This window comes from Zootoca vivipara, chromosome Z2, assembly GCF_965207765.1.
Source record: "Zootoca vivipara chromosome Z2, rZooViv2.hap1.1, whole genome shotgun sequence".
Lineage (NCBI taxonomy): Eukaryota > Metazoa > Chordata > Lepidosauria > Squamata > Lacertidae > Zootoca > Zootoca vivipara.
The window spans coordinates 22,748,791-22,776,083 of record NC_142585.1 but is presented as its reverse complement, the minus strand read 5'-3'; the positions used below and the strand labels follow the sequence as shown (position 1 = coordinate 22,776,083).

At 44.8% G+C, this 27,293-nt stretch overlaps 1 protein-coding gene across 1 annotated transcript; it reads left to right on the top strand.

Annotated features, from left to right (window-relative positions):
* Positions 1 to 3,768: 3,768 nt before the first annotated feature.
* LOC118078274 (putative P2Y purinoceptor 10) lies at positions 3,769 to 16,382 on the top strand. The gene is made up of 2 exons (XM_035102070.3): positions 3,769 to 3,907; positions 13,443 to 16,382. Exons 1-2 carry the CDS (start codon positions 3,903 to 3,905, stop codon positions 14,482 to 14,484), a joined length of 1,047 nt encoding a protein of 348 aa, XP_034957961.1. The 5' UTR covers positions 3,769 to 3,902; the 3' UTR covers positions 14,485 to 16,382.
* Positions 16,383 to 27,293: the final 10,911 nt, after the last annotated feature.

Genomic DNA, 27,293 nt, shown 5'->3' with positions numbered 1-27,293 from the left:
TGGCTTCCCATTGGGGAATTTGGTGGGCCACTATGAGAACAAGTTGCTGGACTAGATAGACCTTTGGCCCGATTCAGCAGGGCAAAGCTCTTTTTATATTATTTTCATTTAGATAGACAATTAGTTAAGTCACATATATTGGGTAAATCCAAAGTGTGAAGGAATTGTTAAAAATTTGCGAAACGTATCAGCAGTGACTGAGTTTCACAAGGAACACTTGTGAAACACAGAATCTGATGCTGTGTCTAAGGGGGCTTACTCCCAGCTAAGGGTGCTTAGGAGTGTAACCTTAGACAATGAGCAATAGTTGAGCCCCTGACTCTAATAAATAAATGAAACAGCTGTAAAATTGATCAGGGCAAGGCAGTTCCCTACAGGTTAAAACATGACAATGCACCAGCCTTTTACATAGGATAACAACTAATAAACCAAAGTGTTGGTGCTTGTTGAAACTATCCACTTTGCAAAAACAAAACTAATTATTTAAGGTGCCTGCCTAAGGGAGGAACAGAAACCAAAAGTGGTAGAATTACTCATCCAAAACTCTGCAAGGCAGAAGTAGGAGCAGAGAAATGCTACTGAGGTCTTCCATCCCTTATTAATTTCCTCTCCCAATACTACTGCATTTTAAACACTACAGTGGTACCTCGGTTTATGAACACAATTAGTTCCGGAAGTCTGTTCATAAACTGAAGCGTTCATAAACTGAGGCGAACGATCCCATTGAAAGTAATGGAAAGTGAATTAATCCGTTCCAGATGGGTCTGCAGCGTTTGTAAACCGAAAATTCGTAAACCGAGGTGTTCATAAACCGAGGTTCCACTGTAGTTCCATTCCAAAAAGGAAGAGGGAGACCAGCTGTGTGCTGTGTCCACACTTCCCTTGCTGTAATGTAGGAGGAAGGGCCACAGCTAGGTTCTAGAGCATCTGCTTTGCATGCAGAAGGTCTCAGGTTCAATTCCAAGCATCTTTAGGTAGGGCTGGGAAAAGACATCTACCTGAAATCCTGAAGAGCTGCTCCCACTCAGTGTGGACAATACTGAACCAGATGGATGGATGGTGCTTCTCTAGGCAGCCACCTATGTTTCTATAGATTCTGATATTTGCATTTAGAGGGGGAAACTTGATGGGAACCGAGGAGGAAGAGCTCATGTATATGAAAGATTTCGTTCTGCATATAAACCGTCAAACCATCACCCAGTCAACTGTGCACATTTGGTCCCCATGAGACATTGCCAAAAAAAAAAAAAAAAGCCTGAAAATGAATGCCACAGAGGTTTAACAGACGACAATGTGGAAAGCTAGATGACTCATCATATGCTAGAGAACATTCATTCAGTTAAGAATACTTAAGAAGAAGAAAAACTGGCATCATCTAAGGGAACTCTACCAGACCTAGCAAGCTGCCACCTACTGAATTAGACCATTGGTCTATCTACCTCAATTGTCTACCCTAGGGTAGGGAAGCCTCAGGCCCAGGGGCCAAATGCAATCCTCCAAGTTTCTCAATCTGGCCCTTAGGACTTTCCCCACATTGCACCCCTACCCAGCCACACCTCCTATCCCCAGGCAGTCCCTGTCACCAGCCTTACTTCACAATTCTTTGAGTACAGGCTGGAATGTGCCCTTGAATTCCAATAAAGATTTTTTGCTTGCCTGAATGGCGGAAAAGAATAGAGGAGTGTGTGTGTGTATTGAAACACATACCCTCTGACACTTTGAAGCCAAAATCTGGGACACCATCTTCCTGGATGCCATCTTCCCATATTTTTTTTAATTGAGAGCACAACAGTCATTTTGGTTGCCATGATCTTGTGCAATTTTATGCTGCGGTTCCCCACGACCCAAATGCAAAATCGCACTGTGAAATCACGTGAGACCAAGGCAACCAAAATGGTCAGTGTTTTCTTGCAATAAAAAAACGGGATGCCCCCCACCCCAGGTATGAAAACAAGCTAATATCCTCTTGAGACAAGGTGCTTGAGAGGGTGGTGGCGGTCTAGCTTCAGGCATCCTTGGCAGAGACTGGATACTTGGATCTGTTTCAGCCTCACTTCAGACCCAGACATGACACAACCTACCTTGGTTCTCCTGGCTGATTACATTTGATGGGAGGGAGATAGGGGGCAGTATGACCCTGCTGTTTTACTTGACATTCTGGCAACTTTTGATACCATTGACCATTGCATGATTCTGGAGCCGCTCAAGGAGGTTGGGTTGGGTTGGGGGCAGATTGTGGGTGGAGTCAGAACTCACTCCCTGTGCACCAGCAATAGAGGGAGCAACAAAACATGTTTGGATCTGGATGGGGAGGTGGCAGAACTTCAAAATATCTCCCTGGCTGCGCAGAGTGAGTGAGCTAATAAGTGACAGCTGGGGAAAGGGTGAATGCCCAGGTGGGCACCTTTGTGTACCAGAGTCCCTTTCTCTACCCTCCCCTTCCATTCCTCCCCCCATGCAGGATTCTTTCTTCCTCAACACAGCCATACAAAGTTTTGTGAGCACTAAGCTTAAACCTCTTTGGACTATTTTGGATTCCACTTCCCTCTGCCCACTAAGGTTTTACTTCCCAATATATATTTTTGGTACTTGTGCACATCTCCGTGATACGTCAAGTCTGCTCATGCCTTCCTCTTGCGTGTTGCTATTTTGGCTACAGCAACAGCAGTTAAATAATTTAATCAGAATAAGGATATACATTGATTCCTAGAAATTACTTTCCCACACTAATAGCACATTGAACATGGCTTGAAAACGAATGGCCTGGCAATAAGCAAGCAAGCAAGCGCAGATCTCTGAGCATAGGTAACATGCTTACACTTATTCCTGCCAACAACCTTGCTGCAGCATTCTGCACTAACTACAGTTTCTGGATCAAGCCCCACACAGAGTACATTATAGCAATCCAGCCTAGATATCATCAATATCATGGTGTGTGCATGCACAAATGGGGCTGTGCAATAGAAGAGAATATAAGGCATGGAAATAAGGGGTGATCTGTGTTTAAGGGAAAAGTAGCTGAGAAAAGTAAGGAGGGAATGGAGGATGAAAATGTGTGAAGGTGAAAATGTGGTTTCAACAGGGATTGCAAAAAGAGGGAGGGGAGATTAAGAGCCTTGTGAATGGTGTCGAAGATGAAAGCTGGTCCATGAAAGGCCCTGAGGAATAGGAAGGGTGGGGGCTTCATGATTGTGCAACTTAATAGTTGTGATGCAATGGGGGGAAGAAGGTGCAGGAGGTAACCATGGGGTAGCTGTGTGCAAGGGAGCTGCACACAAGGAGAGGGGAGGCAAGGACATGGCGGTGAGAGTGGGTTCAGGTTCAGAGTGGGGCTGCAGAACAGAAGAGAGAAGTGGCTTCGGAAATGGGGTTGGGAAGGTGGAAAGCAAGATTAGTAGCTGCATGGGGTGGGAAGGGAAGCTCTGGTGGTTAATGTGGGGAAATGGTGGGGGGTGAGTGGAGCAAGCAAGGGTGCAATGGTTTTTTTGGGGGGGATAAGCTGATGCATAAATGTGAAGAACTGGGTTTAAGATTGGGAAACTGAGAGAAACCAAGATTGATAAATTCACCCACCCCTACTCATTGGTTGCAAACAATAAATGTGGGCGGGTGGGTCTGTTGCTGTGAGAATCCGTCCCAGTCTTTGTTTGGTTACAGAAAACCAGCATAGCAACACTATGATTCAGACGGATGCTCTTGCATGTAAATAAGACTTCCGTGGTAGAAGTAGTACAGCCTTTTACTTCCTGTTGCATTAACCTGGCTGTAGAGTAGATAGCAAGTTCTACCTACTGTCTTCCTTTCTCCGTTTTAATCATACATGAAAGCAACAAGGTGCAACACTGCAACCAGAACGCTGAGTTTCCCAGAGGGCTTACTTTTGCTAATACTGGGACGTTCCAATGAGGTAAGGCTTTGGAATCATGCTGTAGGAAAGATCTCACCACACCACCCACTGTGAGTTTCAGGAGAATTGCTTCTGCCCAGCAAAAGATTGCTAAAAGGACATTTTTTGAAGCCAGACTCGAGAAGATAGGATCCAAACCAATGAGTTCAAATTACAGGGTGGGAAAATCTTTCAATTTTGGTTTCTCCAAGTTTCTCATTTTTCTGATGTGAAGTTCAGTTGTCGACATTGAAGTATGTGATTTTTTTTTTAAAAAAATACCGCCTCATGAAAATTCATTTTATTGCAAATTTCTAAAATTCACATTTTTCTTGCATCCAATTTTACCTAATGTGCACATTTTGGCAGAGCAAGTTCCCCAGATGTAATGCATTTTTTGTGTTATTTGCACTAATATATGCACTTCTGTGCACACTTTACCCTGGTATATACATTTTATATTTGCAGCTTGTCTGGAGAATGGCATTACAAAATTTGAATTTTGAAGGGTGGATATGTTTTGGTTCTCAGATTGTTTCAGAAAGTGCAAAATAAGTAGATTCATCTTTAAATGTAACAGAATAAAATTTCTCTCCAGTCTCTAGTTTTCACTAAACATATCTCTTGTTTAGTGTTTAGGCTCATCGGCAGTGTTAAAATTTCTTCAGAAGGTGATTAACATTCGCTGAAGGTTTTTCATCAGAGACTAGATATATACCTGTCAGGGATGCTGTAGCTGTGGGTTTCCTTTACCCTGGGGCAGGGGTAGATTATCTTATATTTGAGGTGACCTCCAACTCTATTCCCCAATGCAATGCATTTTCGTATGCTATTCTTACTAATATTGACATGTTTATGCACATTTCCCCATAAAATATGCATTTTTGTAAGCATTGCTTGCTTGGCAAATTGCATCACAAAATCTGGGTAATTGCATATTTCAATGGATAGCTGTGCTTCAGTTCACGTCTTGTTTTGGAAAGTGCAAAGTTGATAGATTTGGCTCCAAATGTGTACTGAACTGAATTTCTCCTCCATCCCTGCTGTTAATTGATTAGTTGTTTAATCATCTGCCTTTTAAACCACCAATTAGCTGCATAAGCTTGAATTGAATGCAACTTTAACATAGGTGACAGCCTGAGAAATGACCATGCTGGTGACAGTGTAAACTTCTCTTAGGTCTTAATAAAACAAAGATGCCACTCTGTGTTTGGAAAACCCTTCTACGACAATGTAACAGAGCAAAAGAGAATCCAAAGTGGTCCCTCCATCTGGTTTAAACTTCAGATCAGGGACTGGGAACCTTTGGCCCTCCAGATGTTGTTGGACTCCTTCAGACCCAGCCTGCAGGACCAATGGTCAGAGAGGGTTAGGTGAAGTGGCAACACCTAAAGCAGGCACCCCCAAACTCGGCCCTCCAGATGTTTTGGGACTACATCTCCCATCATTCCTAGCTAAGAGGATCAGTGGTCAGGGATGATGGGAATTGTAGTCCCAAAACATCTGGAGGGCCGAATTTGGGGATGCCTGACCTAGAGGGAGCACAGGTTACCCATTCCTGCTTTAGATGATGAATCTGCAAGATCTGCAGAAAACCTCTTTTTTTAACAACAGGAAATAATTGTTGATGCCTATCTGGTCCATTACCATGTGTGCTACATGGCTGGCTGAACATATAACCCTTGGACTCCCAAACTGAGACTGGACTGTTTTGATTTGAATCAGGAAAATAGGATGGAAGAGTCCATTTTCATCACCTAGAGTAGCTTCACATTCCTAATCCAAATTGCCTCTCCCCACTCTCCCACACCACTCATTTTAGTCCTAAAAAGAATGTTAGATCCAGTCTAGATCTCCCACATCCTTTTCATGGATTTCCCACAGCTGATTGAGTATGGTTGGCTTACAACAGTGGGCTTTCCTTCAATTAAAAGGTAAAGGGACCCCTGACCATTAGGTCCAGTTGTGACCGACTCTGGGGTTGCGCGCTCATCTCGCATTATTGGCCGAGGGAGCCGGCGTATAGCTTCCAGGTCATGTGGCCAGCATGACAAAGCCGCTTCTGGCAAACCAGAGCAGCACATGGAACGCCGTTTACCTTCCCGCTGTAGCGGTTCCTATTTATCTACTTGCATTTTGACGTGCTTTTGAACTGCTAGGTTGGCAGGAGCTGGGACCAAGCAACGGGAGCTCACCCCGTCACAGGGATTCGAACCGCCGACCTTCTGATCAGCAAGCCCTAGGCTCAGTGATTTAACCACAGCGCCACCTGGGTCCCACAGCGCCACCTGGGTCCCTTCCACCTGGGTTCCTTCCATTAGAGATATGCCAATTTACAATGCTAAGAGTCTTTCAGAAACAGCATAGAACAGCACAGTTCATGCTGTGATATTCATGGCTAGGTTGAAGGTTTTTGTGGGTGGGAAATATTAGCAAATGATTCTATTTTGTCTTCACTTTTATCAGCTATCTCACATTTTGCGAGATGAGCGCGCAACCCCAGAGTCGGTCACGACTGGACCTAATGGTCAGGGGTCCCTTTACCTTTACCTTTACACTGAGTACACGTGCCATCTCCATCAATTATAAATTATTTAAATATCTGGGTATAATCTTCCAGGAAAGAGGTTCGTGGCAGTACCAGGTCAAAAACACCATTGCATGTCCAAAGATCTACCAAAGCTACCACAAGATTTTTCTATGGGAAAGGAGGCCAATATATTCCGGCAGCCTCCCAGGTTTTTGCTGCAAAAATATTAGCACAACTGACATATGGCTCACAGATTTACAGCTCTCTAAATCTTGATTCCTTAGAATCGTTTCAAACAAAGTTCTATCGTAGCCTGTTGGTGATCCCCTCCTGTGTGTCCAACATAGCGGTCCACCTGGAGGTCGAGCAAATCTCGGTCAGCGCCCGGATATGGATTCTAAAGATCCATTATTGGTTAAAACCTGTTGGGGGTTGGCACCCTTAACCCTTCTGGATCCCTACCAATCCAAATGGAAAGCCACACTGTACGAAAAGCTAGGAGACTTGGGATTCGCCCCACAGGCCTTGATAGCTGCAGGCTACGAGAAAGCAAGAGAAATAATCCGCCAACGAGTTTGGGATGTGGGACTGCAATGCCATGTGAGCGAGATGAATAAATACCCAGCCATAAAAGATAATAGGAGAGGATTTTCCCCAGCAAAGTATTTGTCAAAATTACAAATACCCAAATACAGATGGGCATTTACCCTTGTTAGATTTAATGTATTGCCATCTGCTTTACTGCAGGGAAGATTCACAGGTAAACCATCAATTATCATAACCCTCTAAATCTAAGAGGTCTGGGTCCTGCAGTTTGTGGATCAATTTTCACATTGAGAACAGTTTCTGGTTAAGTTCAATTCTCCACATTTCCGTATTAGCTTGCAAAGAAAAACACCCAAAACTTCCCCATGAAAATTCACCAGCATTTTATCTGGTGCAAATTTATCCTAATATAAACATTTTCAGACCAGACCTTAAAAATTATATTAGGATAAATTTACACCAGATAAAATGCTGGTGAATTTTCATGAGGAAGTTTTGGGTGTTTCTCTTTGCTAGCTGATGCGGAAATGTGGAGAATTGAACTTAACCAGGAACTATTCTCAATGTGAAAATGACTGAGGGCACCTCCCCATGCTTTTATGGCATAGATTTGTTGTCCAATTCATCTCATATCCATCCCTTATTACCCCCTCTCCCCGCCCTCAGCTGGCTACACCACAGTCCAAATTTCAATTATAAAAGTTGGTGAATGTAGGGAGTTGCCTTCTTGGCTTATAAAACTTCTTAAAGAGTGTGGTTTTGGAAAGGAGGGAGGGAGAAGACGTTGCAATCCATGCCAAACCTTGGGAAAGAGTGAGTAACTACCTAAATGAACATTATGTGCAGCTGCTTAAAGCAGCCTTCACTAGGTATGGAGGAGAGATTTGCTTCAGCTCGCATTTCAAGGTGAATCATCTGAATTTGCACTCTTTGAAACATTATCAGAACTAAAACACAGACATCCTTCAAAATTCACACTTCTCCTAGGTTTGCAATGCAATTCTCCAACCAAACAATATTTACAAAAATGCATTTTAGGTGACAGTGTGCATAAAATATATTCATGAAAGCAACAAACAAAACTGCATTATATGACTTTCAAAAAGTTTACATTAGTCAAAACAGCATGCACAAATATGGATATTAGGAGAAATATGCACAAAAGTGCTGATGGGTATTCTTTTTTAATTGCAAATGGCCGCATAAATTGGAACAGTAGGGTTTATGATTGGAAGACTGGGGAAAGGGAGAGCTTAGGGAACTGAAATGGGCAGATCCTTCCACCCCTAGCTGGTCCCCTATCCTGGTCCCAGGCACCAACCTCAACTGGCAAAAGTGCAAGAGGCATTGCTCCACCTCCCTTCCATGCTGCATCTGCTGCTGAGTGGGAGGTGTTCTGGCACGCGACATTGCTTCTTGTCTACCCCACCCCTGAGTGGAGAAGCTGAGTGAGCAGCAATACTTTGAAGAGTGTCCCAGCTCCCGTCAAATTTGGCAAGATCTGTGGTGTTTCTATGTGCCAGCTGCTACTTGGACCCCCCTTTGCAGAATGCACTGACTCCCACTGAGTTTGGCGAGAGTTGGATGCAGCAGCAGCAGAAATGGGGCGATGCACATGAAAGCCCAGGAGGCACCAATTCCCATTTCACCTCAGGTAGCGAGGGGGGACTGCCCTTGGGAGGGACTGCCCTTGATTATTCCTATCTGCCCCAGCAAGCACATGCTGGACTGAACTGGTGGAAGTTGTTGTTTGAAACTTATGGAGGACATCAGGTAACAAAGCAGGGTTAAAAGCTGCACAAGCTGAAAGATGAGGCAAGTTTGTTGTGAGCAGAAGCAATGGCTTTTCAGCCTTTAGAATAGGGGTGTGGAAACTGTGGCTCTCCAGATGTTGCTGTCCTCGAACTCCCCCAATCATTGGCCAAGTTTGCTGAGGCTGATAGGTGTTAGAGTTCAACATCAGAAGGGCCAGGGGTGTAGCCAGCATCAAAACTAGGGGGGGGAGCCATGGTCGTTCAGGGGCGGGGCCAAGGCACGGGAGGGACGGGGCCACGAAGTGGGAATGTGGGCGGGGCTACAGGGCCAGCGGGCCTGATGATATCGTGGCGGCGGCAGTGGCAGCGGCCACCTTGTGCTTCTGGGGCTGGCAGCGTTGGTGGCTACCCTGCTTGGCTGGAGAGGACGGGAGGGTCGGGCAGGCGAGAGGGGGTGACAGGGGGGGCAAGGGCAAGGCAAGGCACAGCCGCAGCCATGACGGCTCCGAGGCGTTGCTGCATATCAGCATAATATTTCAACCATGTGGTGGGTTCAAGCCCCACCTTAGGAAAAAATTCCTGCATTGCAGGGGGTTGGACTAGATGACCCTTGTGGTCCCTTCCGACAACAATTCTATGATTCTATTGATATATTACCATAGCATATGCATCATTCTGCTTTCTTGAATTGTCCTACTCCTAGGTATAGCAGCCAACTCCTAGAGGCCTAGGTGCCTCCCCCCCAAAAAAAATTACTGGTAAATACCGTATTTGAAAGTCATCCCCCCATGTTGATGGGCTTTCTATGTGGGGCTTATCTGCCCCCCGTATTTTATTAAGGATGGAAGAGGGAGGGAAGGAAGAAATAGAGAGAGGGATAACTCATATTTGTGGGTGTCTCTGGGTGACGCTGTGATGCTGGAATTATTATTATTATTATTATTATTATTATTATTATTATTTCAATTCTTCCCATTTCTTGTTTTCTTAAATACCATTCTCCATATTTCTGTATCAGGTTATGAATTTTCATTTAAAATCTCATGAAAATTCAGCAGCAATTTAGTGTGAATTTTTCCTAATAAATTCATATTTGTCTGCAGCTTTGACTAATGAACATATTTTTGCAAGCAGTGCTCCCTTACAGAATACATTTTTGTATATTATTTTCACTAACATATGCATTTGAATGCCCACTTTCTCTTGACACAAGCATTTGAAAAACAATAGCTTTTGTTGGTTAGAGAACTGCATTGTGAAGTGTATATAAGTGTAATTTTCAAAGGATGGTTGTGTTTCAGTTCTCATGTTGTTTCATAACGTGATAATTTGATAAATTCAAATATGCAAACTGAATGGAAATTCTCTCCTGTGCCTACGCTGAAGTAAAGTCCCCAGATTTCAATGAAATTACTTCCAAGTAAGCATGCATAAGATCTGCAGAATTTTCAATAAACTGGGGTCAATGGAAAGGAAGTGGATTTTTAAAAAAACAAAACAACAATACAGTGGTACCTTGGGTTACAGATGCTTCAGGTTACAGACACTTCAGGTTACAGACCCTGCTAACCCAGAAATAGTACCTCGGGTTAAGAACTTTGCTTCAGGATGAGAACAGAAATTGTGCTCCGGCGGGACGGCAGCAGCAGGAGGCCCCATTAGCTAAAGTGGTACCTCAGGTTAAGAACAGTTTCAGGTTAAAAACGAAGCTCCAGAACGAATTACGTTCTTAACCCAAGGTACCACTGTACCACCACACAACAACAAAACAACACCTCCACACAAACTGACATACATTTTTCTGGCCCACTGGCATTTTTGCCACCAGGGGGAACTATTGTGGGCACCATGCAGATGCCACAACAGTATGCACACCGCAACCACATGTGCACCACAATCTCTCTCTCTCCCACCCCAAAAAACTCCCCCCCCAAAAAAATTAGGTTTCATAAATGTGTTTTAGCTACTACTAGAGAGTAAATTCAACTGAGCTAAAAGGTCTTATTTCTAAGAACACTTAGAAATAAGTGCTGTCATTGTTGGAATCCAGTTAAAGCCTAATTCTTGTGGAAAACCCAAAGCGGAAGAGACAGGCAGGAGACCCTATTCTTCAAGGCACATGGTCCAGATATGACCTATTTCTGCCAGTGTACAGAAAAAGCTACTAGTGCTGTTTGTCATTGGTATGAGCTTTCGTAGGCAATGACAAACTTAGTTGGTCCCTAAGGTGCTACTGGAAGGATTTTTTAAAATTTTGTTTCGACTACTGCAGATCAACACGGCTACCTACCTGTAACTACAAGTGCTGTGTTTACTGTTTTAAGACCTACACCCACTTACTGGAGAAAGGAAGCCACAGACTGAGGAAGCTCTTAAAAAACAACCTGTACAAACAAAGTTGGTCCACAGTGCAGAGAGTCTGTTTGACAATTTACAGGAAGGCTGCCTAATAAATCCAAAAACCATGGAACAGCTTATGGTTTTCTTAGCAGAGAGAGGCGCAGAGAAAAACAGGTGCTGTGGCCACTTGTTAATGTTCCTAAACCTATACATTTTCTCCACTCTGTGGGCACTCAGTTTAAACATGCATACTTATCTGAAGGCATGTGATAAGGCAGGAGCAACCACCCTGTGCTCCTGCAGATATTGTTGGACTTCAACTCCCATCAGCTTAGACAAGCATGACCCATGGTCAGAGATGGTGGAATTTGTGGTCCCCAACAACACCTGTGCTAAAGTCATCGTTGATATGCCCATCCTTCTGACATTTAAAGTGGAGGGAAGGGGTATGGATAATAGAAAAAGGAATGCATAGGTAGGAAGTGGGAAATCCTCCTCTGCCCCTCAACACATCCTACTATAGAGCGTTGCTCCAAGCACTCCTCTCCCTTCTCAACTCCCTTCTCAACCTACTGGAATTGAATGAGGACTGGGGGGAAAGTACCTAAATTCTAGGTCCTAGAACAATGAACTGTGTGGAGATGAGTTGTTAGTGAGCATGGGGATCAATGTACTTCTTCCATCTGCTCCTTTTCAGTTAAAACAACAGTAGGGAACCTGCAGCCTTAATTAGCCCCTCTAGGGCTCCTTGTTTGGCTTGGCTGGTCATTTTTTAAAAGCCACACCAAACTTCCCTATACCTGACATCATATATGGAATCAGATATGAAGCAAGTGAAGATGTGGTTGGGCTGCAGATGTTTTGCAATCAGCCAAACATCAGCACCTGCATAATTCTGTGCAAAGCCCTACACAGAGCATTTTGCAAGTCCTAATAACGACCAGCTGGTTGTTAGTGGTTGCAAAAGCTATGTGCAATGCTCTTTGCAAGCAGCAAGCAGTTGACCATTAAGGTTGGCACAGTGTCATATGTGACTCTTTCCCAAGCCCTAACAACCAGCTGATTGCCCACCTGTAGGCAGCTGATGCATGCTATTATGACATCAGGTGATAGACAGGAGGGCGAACCGGCCCATCTGTTGAACTTGGCCTGTGCAGGCTAGTGAAGGTAAGGATCTGGCCCACAGGCCAGCTACAGTTCATATCTGTGCTAAAGAAAGCCCCTCCTACCTCACTTCATTTCATAGGTGAACAGGCTGAATGCCCAGAAAGAAACAAGGGTCAGCAGCGTCAGCCCAAGACATGCTGCCAAATGTACACAATTCCATGTGCTGAAGCTGACCAGACCGGCAAGTGAATCTTCCTTCAGCACTGGCACTTAGACAGCACCCTCCACACCACACCTGGGGACATGAGGCTAACTTTGGGGGTGCAGTGCCTGCCACAAGGCACACACAGCTCCATCCCCACCCCTGCACCTGCCACCTGCACCTGCCACCCGAGGCAGCTTCTTCATTCTGCCTAAATGGTAGGGCCAATCCTGTGTCAGCCACTGACACAACTACTTTGCCAGCAACCTACATGGGCTATTGATCTTCTGCGCCAACCCAAATTACATTAGAAGCACTGATTTAATTCTCTAAGGATGGAGAAAACCCAGAGTCCTTTTGTAAACTTCATTAAGCTTTATTTTCTCCAGAGACATTTTCATGTAAAATTGAAGCTGGAAATCAGTTGTTGTTGTGTGTGTTTTACTGAATTTCTGAGTGACTTAATGAAAACATGTGAACACACCACTAGGTGAGGATTCAAAGGAAAAGTGATGAAAGTGACTAAGAGGGAATGAGTTGAGCAATTGTAGGAGACAATAGCTGAGAATTGGTTATGTGCAAGAGTTATTTTGGAAACAGATCAGGAATCAGCTGTGTTTTTGTTTACAGTGCAGATAGGATTTGCAGCAATATATAGGGGTGAGTAAAATTGCAGCAATATCTAGGGACGCCCCTCCCATTTTACCAATATATTCTCAGGTTACCCCACCATTAAAAACAGACTTTCATTGGTCCTTTCTGTGTGAATCTGCAAGGGAGGGGGCACATGTACTGCCAGCCATTTTGCTGCAGAATTCTGCACTAACTGCAGCTTCTGAGTCAAGTACAAGGGAATCCCCACATAAAGTTCATTGCAGTAATTCAATCTTAAATAAACCAATGCATGGTCTACTGTGGTCAAACTTTCCCTGGTCAGTATGACCAAGTCTGGGGCCAATGCTTTTTAAAGCATTGTAAAGTAAAGCAAAGACAATAACCATGTCTTTTCGCAATAATGAAAACAGGAAATCTTACACTACTTGTTTTTGCTTCTTGTTTTGTTTTGTTTTTAAACAGGGTAAATATTTCCAAAGAAGTACCCCTTTCATCTCACTTTGCCTCTAATGGGAGTGCAGCTGTGCTGCTGCTGCAGAGCATTAGTGCAACAGACAATTGCACAGAACCCAGAAAAGAGTTCCAGCATTCCCTTTATGCAGTGACATACACCATCGTCTTCATCCCAGGCCTCCTGACCAACAGCATGGCCCTGTGGATTTTATGCCGCTTCATCAGCAAGGAAAACAAAAACATCATCTTCATGGTTAATTTGGCCACTGCTGACCTCATTCAAGTCCTTTCCTTGCCTCTGCGGATATATTATTACATCAACTACAAGTGGCCATTTGGAACCTTCCTCTGCCAGCTCTGCTTCTATCTGAAGTATCTTAACATGTATGCCAGCATTTGCTTCCTTACGTGCATCAGCGTTCAAAGGTACCTCTTCCTTCTCCATCCATTCAGGGCCAAAGGGTGGAAACGGAGGTACGACATGGCCATATGTGTTGCTGTGTGGATCTTTGTTGGAGCTGCTTGCTTGCCGTTTCCATTGATGAGAAGTTCGAACAGCAATGATACTTGCTTTACCGACCTTGGTGTCAAGAAAATAGGCAGCCAGGCCAGCTCAGTCTTGTTGATGCTGGTGGCTGAAATTGTTGGGTTTTTGACCCCTCTCGTCACCATTGTCTACTGCACTTGGAAGACAAAAGCCTCCCTCCAAGAATGCCATATCCCTCTGCAAAACACTATCGAGAAGCAGAAGGCACTACGGATGGTTGCTATGTGTGCCATTGTCTTCTTCGTGTGTTTCACACCATATCACATTGTGTTTTTCTTCTTTATGATGGTGAAAGAGGACGTTATCAGAGACTGTGCCACACGCTGGTTTATCCTGCACCTGCACCCTTTCTGCTTAAGCCTTGCAAGTCTTAACTGTTGCTTAGATCCAGTCCTCTATTTCTTCACAACATCAGAATTCAAGGGTCAGGTGTCAAGACACAGCAGCTTGGCCATCAGGAGTCGTCTGATGAGCAGAGAAAGTGCTTCTTCTGTTAAGGAATGAAATAAGTTGGACTTCTAATCATTCAAGGAGTCATAGTCAGAAGCTGTATACAGCTGTATATGACTCGTCCATCTCGCTTAGTATCATCTTGTGCAGTCAGGATTCCACACCATGCAGTGACATAGCATGGGGAGGACAGAGGGATGGTTGCCCTGGGCTCAAAATTCTTAGGAGTGCACAATTTCAACACCCGGTGGTGCCTCAATGACCACTCACCACATCAAATGGGGGGGCGACCTTTGCGTGGTCGTGTGCAGCCCCCTGATCCCATAAGGTGACTCCATGGTAGTTTGGAGCTGGCACTACCTTCCCAGGCAGGATACCTGGGGTCTCCGCCTACCCCAGCCAAGCGTCCAATCCTGCCTGGGGAGGTATCGCCAGGGGACTGGCCAGGTAAGGGGAGGGATTTTCCAGCTCACACAATAGAATTTGAAGCTTACATCTTACAAAACTTGACAGCATAATTTCTACAGGCATGTCCCCAGTATGTGAAAAGCGTGAGTGGGGCTATGATGATGGGGACACTCTGCCTCACTTAACTTATTGTTAACTAGATGGCCCTGCCACATGTTGCTGTGGCTCATCCCTGTGATTTCCCCCACCCTGTGACGAACCATGACGTATCCTGCCCCCTCCTCCCCCACCCCCAGCTTATCCCTGTGATTCCCCCCTCTCTGTCCCAACCCATGACGTATCACACCCCCTTCTCCCCCCACCCCTGGCTCACCCCTGTGCCTGGTCCCATCATATCCTGACCTATCCCATCCCATCCCCCCAACCCCAACCAGGTGAGTCAGTACCTCCATTTGGCCTAGTCTGTAAAGGCTTCAGCCTAGTATGTAAACGGGAGCCAAGGTGCAGTTGAGAGGGAAGGTTTTTATAGGTGTAACACCAGTGTAGCCGCCGCTAGAGGGCGCTGGTTTGTAACCTGGTTCTTTTCCCAGCATGCACTTTGGGCTGAGTGGTGCATCCTGGAACAGGGTTTTTTGGGGGTTTTACGTGGCGAAGGTGTGACATCTGTCTTAGCAAACTTTCCTATATCCTTCGGACATTCACATGTGATGTTGTGTCAAAATTTCACCTCAATCGGTCAAGCGGTTTTGGTGAAAAGTGGAAACACACCCACACGTCCTTTTTCCATTTTTATATATGTAGATGGTATAAGGAAAAACAGCCAAGTAGGGTTTTTGTCAATCAAAGAACACAAGAACTGTCTAAAGACAAAGCTGTCTTTATAGTGACTCAAACCGCAGGTTCATTCAGCCCGCTGTCTCAAGCAGGAATCTGTATTCACACTCAAACCTGGAGATGCCAGTGACTGAACATACGTTCTGCTACTCAGCTATGATGCTTTCTCTGATAAAGCAAGATAGAACACTAGCTCAGTATCATCAACGATGACTCGCAGCAGCTTTCCAGGATAACAGGCAGAGTTCTCTCTTATTCCTACCCGGAGAGCTCAGGGATTTATCATGGGGTTTTCTGTATGCAAAGCTGAGGCTCCACCACTGGGCTGCAGCCCATCACCTGCTAACCCCTATACAGCAGCTTCTGCAGTTCTGTGTGTGAGACTAGCTCAGCTAATAAAGCAAAGCATGAGACTCTTAATTTCAGGGTTGTGGGTTTGAGCCCCACATTGGGCAAAATATCCAATTCTATGATCCTATAATACTGTGACATTTGGAATATAAACAAAGAAATAAGGTAGACACCTAGTTAAAAAAAGTATGCCAGCCAAGGATATGCCCCTTTCCTCAGAAGCAAATCCTACTGATTTCCATTGGGAATGTTCCCTTTGAACTATATGCATTTTATTTGTAGATTCTTTTATTATATCTGCATAAATGTGTACATAAATATGTACGTACATGAATAAAACAATAGTTTTAAAGAAAAAAGGCAAGAGCACTGTGTTCTCTCACCATTCAACAAAAACATAAGCCTTATTTCGCCATCCTCTCAACACCCCAAGGATTGCTATGATGGGGAGGAAGGACATGGATTGCTATTTCTGCCTCATTCCCTGCCCATGTCATATCCCTTTTATGTTTTTGTTTGTTTGGTTGTTGAATTTATATACAGTCACACCTCATGTTACGTTTGCGTCATGATACGTTTTTTCAGGTTGCGTCCCGCGGTGACCTGGAAGTACCGGAAAGGGTGCATGCCCAGTAGCGCTAAATCACACTTCGCACATGCACAAAAGCGCAAAAGCACCTGCGCACATACAGCACTTCAGGTTGTGGGCTTTTCACGCTGTGAATGGGCCTCCAGAATGGATCCCGTTCGCAACCAGAGGTACCACTGTACTGCCCTATACCCGGAGGTCTCAGGGTTGTTCACAGAAAATATAAACATAAAAACTACAATATATATAATCAAAATAAAAACAACAACCCAGTAACACCCCTCTCCCCCCAAAATCCTCCACATTTTAAAAGGACAAAGGATGTCAGTCAAATCAACCAAAGGCCTGGTTAAAAAGGAACGTTTTTGCCTGGTAGTCACATCAGAGCCCGCACTGTGGGTGCTGAGCACCCACAAAAAAAAATTAGGTGCCTGGGTCCCCAGGGCCCCCTATAGTTGGCACCTATGCCCACAACAGCCAATATATCCTTCACTTGCTGAAACAGAGGCTTCACTTGCTGAAACTCAACACAACTGGGAGACGTGTGAGAGCCCTGCCTTCCCTAATTTGATTGTGTTTTGATTTTGAATAACTTGGTATGCTGCCTTGAGGACAGCGTATACAATAAATACCTTTTTATAATAAATTGAGACCAAGTAACAACTGTGAAAGTCACACAGATCTCACATGAGATCGTGGCCCTGAAAGACATGAGTCCCCGTTTACCTCTGGGATATGTTGGAGGGTATGATATAGCAAAACATTTTGATTCCACCTCCCTCATCACTTTTTTATTCTATGAGGGCACCTGAAGAAGTCCAATCATAAGGAAAATGTGCTGGATCAGGCTAATGGTGCCTCTGGTCCAGCATCCTGTTCTCATACTGGCCAACCAGATGCCTATGGCAAACTTGCAAGCAGAACCTTCCAGCTTGTGATTCTCAGCAACTGGTATTCAGAGGCGTACTGCCTCTGACAGTGGAGGAAGTACTTAGTACAGTAGTTGTGATTAGTAGCTGCTGGTAGCCTCATGTGCCATGAATTTGTTGGTAGCCGTCCAAGTTGGTAGCAATCACTGCCTCTTGTGGGAACAAATTCCATAGCTTAGCTATGCACTGTGTGAAGAAGTACTTCCTTTTGTCTGTCCTCAGGCTTCCAAGATTCATCTTCACTGGATGTCCCTAAGTTCCAGTGTTAAGAGAGAGATACTTTTCTCTATCCCCTTTCTCCACACAATGTAAAATTAATTACCTCTATCATGCCTCCGTCTGTCTGTCTGTCTGTCTATCTATCTATCTATCTATCTATCTATCTGACTGTCAGTTAGGCTGTCTTGTATCTTTCTGTCCATCTGTCCACCCACCTCCCCACCCACATACAAACAATATGTGAGGAAGTCCACATGCATTATGAATCCATAATGCGTTGCACAGGGCTTCCCCTTCCCCTTCTGTTACTTTTCTTTCTTTCCTCTCAGAAGGCGTGGGCATACTCCTTTTACATTCAGGTGCATCCTGTCAGTTATTTTTAACGGTTGATGGTTGACAGGGTACAGTTGTTTTTCCGCCTACACACTTTTTTTAAAAAGTCTGATTATCTACATTACATACTCTAACCAGAACAATGGTTTTTTTGAACAGTGCCAGAGGTTTGTACAATAGTCAGTCTCCCAACAAGACTGCTAATATTGACCAAGGAGAAGGGATTGTGAAAACTCTTGATTTAAGGAATGTTTTACAAACCATGGTTACTACATATGCCTTTAGGGATAAATGATATTTCAGAAGATCAAGACTCATAAAATGACAGAGGTCACATCCACACCACACACTTAAAGTGTATTTAAAGCACATGGCTTCCCCCAAAGAAGCTTGGTCTTTTAAAAATATTGTTTTTGTTTTGTTTTTTTAATCACCTCTCTCTTAAAAGAAAATCAGCGCACCAATCTCAGGTAGCCAGTCATTCCATTTGCCACTTTTCAACTGAAACCCAAAGAATTATGCCATGAAGCAATCTTTTCCTTAATGGGACCTTTTCGGGATCAGGAAGTGTGGGCAGCTGGGGAGGCAGCAGACTGCGGAGATTAATGAAATGAGAAAAAAACCTACCCCACTCACAGCTCAGGCAAGCTCAACCACACAGCCACTGTGATTCTAAAGAAATAATAAAATATCCAGAGAATGAGGCATAAAAAGCACCCCCTTTTAAATGCAGTGCAGTCTTGAAAAGTTTCCATCCTCTTCACAAAAGGGGATGGAAACTTTTCTAGGCTGCATTTAATTTCATCGCTGTCTCAGTGTAACCAAAATAAAAAAATTCCTTCAGTAGCACCTTAAAGACCAACTAAGTTTTTATTTTGGTATGAGCTTTCGTGTGCATGCACACTTCTTCAGATACTTTCTTCAGAGCACATGAAAGCTCATACCAAAATAAAAACTTAGTTGGTCTTTAAGGTGCTACTGAAGGAATTTTTTTATTTTGCTTCGACTCAGACCAACACGGCTACCTACCTGTAATCAGTGTAACCAGATGCACAAGAGCAGCATCCTGGAGTCCTAGAGCAGGGGGAAGGGAACTCCCCCCCCCAGCCCAAGGGATTGTATTTTTTTACTGAGCAACCATCTGAGAGCCACATGCTAGGGTTGGGCAGGGCCAGAGCAAAAGCGGGCACAGCAAATATGTGAATTTTACCTTTGCACACTAGCAGTGGTGGCTGGTGCCCATTGAGACTGGTAGGGCAGAAGACAGGGAGCCCGATAGTAGCTGAAGCCAGAGTCAAAGATAAGCAGAGCCAACTTGCAATAGTTTTCTCCCCATCCTCCTCCTCCCTGCTGAGTTGTAGGGCCACACCAAGACTAAGGAGGTGGAAGCTTATAGGTAGTGCCACCTCCTGGGCTGGTTGTCAGTAAGAAAGCTAATTTCTAAACATCCTTGTAAACTCCTCTGTACCTTCCAATGCAGCAAGGAAGAAGCATTATCAGAGTTCAAGGACTCATTCCAACTAGGGTAAATGTTCAAGGAAAGTGCAAAGCAGGGTCATTAAGGGGATTTGAAGGGGGAGCCTGGGAAGACTCCCAAAGGCCAGATTGAAAGGCTTGGGGGGGGCCACACTTGGCTTCCAGCCCTGAGGATCCTCACTCCTGTCCTAGAACATCACTCTCAGTGTAGTTTTTGGGAAGTAGGTGGTGCTGGAGAGATAAACTATCCAGGGTGTGTCTGTGATAGCACTAAAATGCATTCCGCACATTGCCTTTCCCATTCTTGTAATACACATAGCTGCCGTCTCCCATTTTCCCCGGGAAATCCCCGTTTTCCCAGCTGTTCCTAGCTGAAAAAACAGATTTTTTTTGTTTTCCCCAGGTTTATTCTGGCGTGGCGGCCATTTTGGACCTGGGCGGAGCATGCTCAGAAGCAACTTTTGATGCTGCTCTGCCCAGTTCCAAAATGGCTGCAGTGCGACTTCTGGCGCGGTGGCCATTTTGGAACTGGGCAAAGCAGCATCAAAAGTCACTTCTGAGCATGCTCCGCCCAGTTCCAAAATGGCGGCAGCGCTACTTCCAGCATGCTATTTCCGGCCTGGTCCCTTATTTCTCTGACGGCAACTTGGCAGGTATGGTAATACAGTGTATAAAATGCAGTCAATTTCCCTGTTTGCTCTGTTTGCTCTTCTCCAAAATGTGGCCCAAGGTCTGGGAGGAGGTATAGTTTACTGCACAGACCAATAATATTGTTGCTGCCTTAACAAAGCTACTGCCATCTAGTGGTATGTGGTACACAGTTCTGGGCAATGTGCTCATGCAAATTTGCACATTTATATGTTGCCAATATATTATGTCCTAAGTACATAATACAGTGGTGCCTCGACTTACGGATTTAATCATAAGTCATAAGTCGAAAAGCGCCATTGGAAACGCGATTTCCCATAGGAATGCATTGGAAACGGAAAAATTTGTAAGTCGAAGCAACCCCATCTAAAAAATTGTAAGTCGAAAAAACTTTATCTAAAACTGCCGGTTTCCGTTCAGATGTCGAGAAATTTGTAAGCGTGTGGCCATTTGCCCCATTCGTAAGTCGAAAAATTCAGTTGTCGAGTCGTTCGTAAGTCGAGGTACCACTGTACAGATGCAACATTCAGATTGAACAAAAGAAAAGCTAATATGTGTAACTGTTTTTCTATCAGATACAAGGAAGAGCCATACTGAGTTCAGTGGTAGAACATCTGCTTCACATGCGAAAGGTTCAATCACTGGCATCTCCAGGTAGGGCTGGTAGTGTTCCCGAGCCAAAACACCCAAAAGTTGGAATATTCAAAGGGGGAAGGCAAGAGAAAATTGAATCTGTTGGTTTGGGTTTCTCTCAGTTTGAGTTCAGTTCTCCATATTCCTTCATCAGATTGCACCCCCCCCCAAAGAGTATTCATGAATATTCATCAGTATTTTAGTGTGAATTTCCTATGTATGCAACTTTGCCTAATATGTATAATTTTGCAAAGCATTTTCACCCAATGCAATAACTTTTTGAATTTTTATTCCCTCCCCCACATATCCATGTTTATGTACACTTTGGCACAATAAAGGCCTTTTGTTACATATCACTTGAATGGAGAACCAGATGGCAAAATTTGGAGAAGTGTGAATTTTGAGGGAAGGCTCTGTTTCAGTTTACATATTGTTTCAGAAAGTGTGAATTAGGTAAGCTTGCCTTTAAGGGGACAGGTGTGGATGGCTTTCCTTCCCCAAAGCTGGCTCCCTTCTACACACCAGAAGCAAGCTGGGAATGGAGTAACATGGATGGAGAAATCAAGTGAGAACAGGTAAGGTACGGGGGAGGGGGGCGAGATGGACCAGTACATCTCTTCCATTGTTGGTCTTGAACCACACAAGGTTGCCAGAGATGATCCAATGTGAGCCAATGAATGAAAGCCAAGAAACCCTCCAGGGCCAGAAAGACCAATGTTGATTTGGTCAAACAGGAAGCTCTTTATGGCATTGCTGTCTAGATAGACCATGGATGGACAGGGCATGGCCTAGGTGGGTGATTCCAGTCCACAGTAAGACTACTTCACTACACTGTAACATGGTGCAAACTGTAGTTCCCGTGATCCACCACATAAAACAACTGCACATGGAACTGAGGGGGTTTGGTGTTAGCCCTGATTGCTTTTGCTAGTCAAGTACTCACCAGGGAAGGCACATAACAAGAAACACATGTCAACCATCCTCATGTCTAATTTGGTTCACATGCAACACATAAGCTAAGAGACCCTGGAATGGGAGGGCAGAGGTAGCTACAGCCCCCATTTGGAGAGAACATAGGGAGAACTAAGCACCCTCCTGAGAAGATCAAACAACAGCCCTACTGCTGTAGTCAAAGCTAATTGAGGAAAAGATACAATTCAGCAAACATGGAGCATATCTTATCTGTACATGGGAAAGCCAAGGTGAGTTGAGAAATAATGTATGGAGGGATATGAAAAGAGGGAGACATGGGTGAGGGTGCAGCTGAAGTTGAGCCCTGAACAGTGAGATTCTAGTTCTTTTCCCTACTATTCTGTACTAGTCATGAACTATCTCTTACGGAAATACACTAGATTTTTCTCTCTTTGTGCAATGCTTACACTAGTCTGTCATTGTGCTTCTTTCATTGGTTGTTTCCCAAGGTACTAAAGTGTGTGGGACAGGAACAAAAAGGAGGGAACTCATGTCTGTAGGAAATAACTTGAGGGGGTAGGAAAGGCCTTGAAGGGGCCCGGGGGGGGGCGGGGAGGATCTCCCTCTGGGTGTGACAGCTTCCCCACTGAGAGGGCAAAAGTGGTTGTTTTAATTTAAACAATGGTAGATGTTTGAATAAAGGAGGGATTGAGAGACACTCAGGTTTGTTGTTGTTGTTTTTTAAAAGGTTTAACAAGGGGAAATAGCAGAGATGGATGGGTACAACACAGAACCTCTCCCTCTTCTGTTCCTCAGCTGCCTCATGTGAGAGTAGTAAAGGATGTGGAGTCCTCAAATATTTCATGGTGCCATCCACATAGGGCTTTTTTCAGCTGGAACTTGCTGGAACTCAGTTCCGACACCTCTCAGTTGGGGGCCATTGCCATTCTCAGAGAACAAGGGTGGTGTTCATGGTGAGTTCTGGCACCTCTTTTTCTAGAAAAATAGCACAGCTTCCACATTATATTTCACATTATGCATTTCACTCCTGGTACCATGTGGTCTCTTCAATATGAAGTTCCACACTGAATGTAGTAATTTAGAACAAATATTTAATTAACAAGCAAAGACCCTTATATGTACAGCATCCATTAACTGAAATTAACCTTTTCTAACTGAACAAGCCAATTGACAGCTCTGCTCTTAAGATTATATTCATCCTAAAAATGCAACAACATACATCATCGTAGTGTGTGTGTGTGTGTGTGTGTGTGCGCGCGCACACACACACACACACACAGGGGACTGCAAAATAGGAGACAGCATGGAGGTGGTCTGTGCACAAAGAAAGTTGAAAAAAGGAGGGGAGAGGGAGGGGAAAGGGTGATAACATAGTGTGTGTTCAAAGGTGGGCTGCAGAATACGAGAGCAAGTGGCATAGAAATGAGGTGATGTGTGCAAAAAATGAAAGCAGGAGAAAGGTGGGGGGAAGGGGTGAAAGTGAAAATGAGAGTTGCAAAAGTGGATTACCAAAATAAGGGGAGAAGGGTACTTGTGGAAATGGGTTGAAGGTGAAAGTGGAGGTAAAAATGGCACTGCAAAATGGGAGGGTAGGGTGACTATAATTGGATGGAAAGTGAAATGGTTGCATAGCTGCAATGGGCAAGAAGAGAAAGATACAGCAGGTTACAATGAAAGGTGGTTTGTGTGCAAGTGCAGTTCAAAAAAGGGAGGGGAAAGCATGGACATGGGGATGAAGGTGAAAATGGGTGCAAAACAGGGCTGCAGAATAAATAAGAAGAAGCAAGCGGCTTAAAAATAGAGTTAGAGGGGTGAAAAGTGAGGTTAGTAGTTGTGAGGGATAGGAAGGAGGACCTCTAGGGCAGTGTTTCTCAACCAGTGTGCCTCCAGATGTTTTGGGACTACAACTCCCATCATTCCTGACCACTGGTCTTGCTAGCTAGGGATGATGGGAGTTGTAGTCCCAAAACATCTGGAGGCACACTGGTTGAGAAACACTGCTCTAGGGAGTTAGTGTGGGGACGTGGGGGAGTGGACATGTGGAGTGAGCAGAGGACAAAGCCCCCACCCTGCGTAATTTAATATTGGCCTGCATCACCCTCCCTTAAAACAATTCTGGAATCCCTGTGTAGGTTAGCTGAAAGCATCAACCATGTGTCCAACAATGAACTTTGTTAACCTCCCCACATTGCAGAAAATAGTTGAGAAAAAACAGGTTCCTTGAATCTGTTGTGTGGGAAATAACACCAGTAATTGCAATGTACAGGGGCAGAAATGAAACTAATTGAGGCTGCTCATTTTTTACTGGAAAAGAAGTGCAAAATACGAGGGAGCACTCACATTCTGATACAGTGGAACCTCGGTTTATGAACACCTCGGTTTATGAATTTTCGGTTTATGAACGCCGTGGACCCATCTGGAACGGATTAATTCACTTTCCATTACTTTTAATGGGAAAGGTCGCTTCAGTTTATGAACGCTTCAGTTTATGAACAGACTTCCGGAACCAATTACACCCATGTTTCAGTTTATGAACGCTTCAGTTTAAGTACTTCGCGGACCCGTCTGGAACGGATTAATCCACTTTCCATTACTTTCAATGGAAAAGTTCGCTGGAGTTTATGAACGGTTACTCCGCGGACTGTCTGGAACGGATTAATCCACTTTCCATTACTTTCAATGGGAAAGTTCGCTTCAGTTTATGAACGCTTCAGTTTATGAACAGACTTCTGGAACCAATTGTGTTCATAAACCGACGTACCACTGTACAGATACTCATACATTTTAAATGCTTCTAGCTAGGACACAGAGGAACACTTGGTTAAAACAACCGATAATAAGAACCTGCCTTATGCTTCCAGCTCAGTTTTGTTTGCAGCAAGGGCAGGAATCCTTGCTGGGATCTTGGGTCTCCAATGAAGTTAATTCGTGGGGACCCAATACCCCCTTTATTACTGAGTGTTCCCATAGGCCTCTTATATTGATACTGTAAAATGCCTCTTCAGTCTCTGAGTAGTGTGAGATTCCAGGGTCTTGGTGCTTACCCAAAGTTCATGTTCCTGGGCACGGCAGATATATGGTGACTTTGGGATGTATGGTTTGTTTACGAATATATACAACCTGTGTCTACAGTGGAGAGAGGGCTCAGAGCTTTAACATCTCAATATAAGTCTTTGCTCCTCTCTTAGGAGCAGCAGGATTAGGTTTCAAACAGAGGAACCAGCCATACTGCATGTCCCTTTGTTGCTGCCTGCTTTTTAGGGTAGCGTGAATGGTGCAATTGCACTGGGCACTCTGTTGCAGGATACACCACAATGATGCTGCAGAATGTTACCGACGATAGAAGAATGGCAGACGAAGTTAATGGACTACGCAGAATTGGGCAAGATGACAGGGAAAATTTGAAACCGGTGGGACCAGAGGTTCTTGAAGGACTGGACTAAATTTGAGAACTATTTGAAAACAATTGTAAACAACAAATTATGCTAGTAGATTTGCAAGAAGTTTTGTAATGAGAAATATATGAAATATTATAGAGAAATTTTAGGAATATAAAAATTGGTTATTGTTTATTAAAAGTAATAGTGAATTAGGTGGTACAATAATAAGTTTGGAAGACTGAAAATCTTTAGACGTGGTTGATGGAAGTAAAAACAAATTGTATAAGATATGAATGAATATTAAAGGATGTATAGAAAAAATTTGCAAAAACTACAACATCGCCCATTCATTCAGATCTTATACAATGGCTCCCTTGACCAAAGACATTCTTTCTGTGGCACTCCTGTGGGGCTCAGGAGCCCAGTTATGTCACCCCTTGCCTGCAGAGCTGGCAGCCTCTAACCCTTTTTCAAACACTCCCCTCAACCTCCTTTCCTCTCCCTTCTCCTTTTAAGTCCTCCAGGCAGTTGCTGCTGTTGTCCCTGGTCTCTGAGCTTCCCCCCTCCTGCCCCAAAGTGAGGTGCCTCCTCACACTGCCTCACAGGGGCCTGGGAAGCCCCCCCCCCGGCCAGCCCCAGAGGCCCCATTCAGCTGGGGAGCTTGTAGCCAGGGCTGCTGCAATGAACAGCTGTGAAAGCCTTGGGGAGGCAGAGACGCAAGAGGGCATCAGAGGAGGGACAGAGGCCAGTGTTGCCCACGCCACCCCTGACCATCATTCAAGGCAGCCCAGGTGTCATGGCACATTGGTTGAAAACCACTGCCCTAAACCAGGGGTTAGCAAACTAAGGTCCAGGGGCTGGATGTGGCCCACCAGGCTCATCAATCCGGCCCGTGAACCTTGCGAACCCTGCCACCCACTCGGTCAGTCAGTCCCCACTCTAAACCAGCGCAGCATGGAGGCTTCGCCGCGCAGGGACTGACTTCCACGATGCTGGCAAGGCTTTGGATTGGCTGCAGGAAGCTTCTGCAGCCAATCCGAAGCCGCAGACACCTCTGGGCAATGCCCCTTCCTTTCCGCTGAGGCGACCGCGTTTGGCCAAGAGTGAGTGGGAGGAAGTGGCAGCAGTGAGGAGGCTGCCTCTGCCGCCCAGACCAGTGGCATGGGCTGTCCACCCCATGGACCCCTGGCCAAGGCAGAGGATGGTGATGACGCTGCCGAAGATGAGGTGGCGTCTGCAGCTGCAGTGTGAGTGGCGTCGGCAGGGGCCTTTCAGGAGAGGGCGGTCCTTTCGGGGGGTGCTTTCAGGAGAGGGTGGGTCTGCCCCCCCACAAGGTCTGAAGGACAGTGGACTCGTTCCCTCCTGAAAAAAGTTTGCTGACCGCTTGCCTAAACCCTTTCTTTCGCTGCCCAGTAACACACATGACTGAAGGACGTGTCTTGCACAAGCTTAGCCCTATTGATGACTTCCTCATGAGACATGGCTGGCCGTCACCAGCCTTTGTTCCCCTTAAAGACTCACCTCCTGGCAATACCCTGGTCCATAAAAACAAGGCTAGCCTGCATTTTCACAATGCCGACTCCAACATCTGCCAGCTCTTCTTAATTCTCAAAGCAAAGATCAAACCCTACAATTATTATTATTATTATTATTATTATTATTATTATTATTATTATTATTGTATTAATATGCTGTCCTTTATTATGCTTTGTATTGTGTTTTTATTGTTATGCTCCATAAAATGTGTTCTTAATGTTGTAGACCACTTTGGGATCTTTTAATAAAGGGTGGCACCAGTATATAAATCAAATAAATAATAAGAATAAATAGCAACCAGGAATCTAGAGGGGGTCCGGGCAAAAGTTAAAAACAGCCCAATTAGGACTGAACATGCTAATGGACATGCTGCCTGTTGGATGTTGTGGAGTAGATAATGGAATACTGGCCCAACTTACCACACGGGGGCATAGGAAGGGAGGGGCGATGGGAGCGCTCCACCCCAGGCTGCGCGATCCAAGGGCGCCATGGCGGCTGCCCCCCGCCTGCACTGGGTGCCACGCCCCCAGAATGCACAGGACGCCCCCAGAACACGCTCCAGCCCTGCCCCCGCCTGCTCTCCGCTCCCGGTGC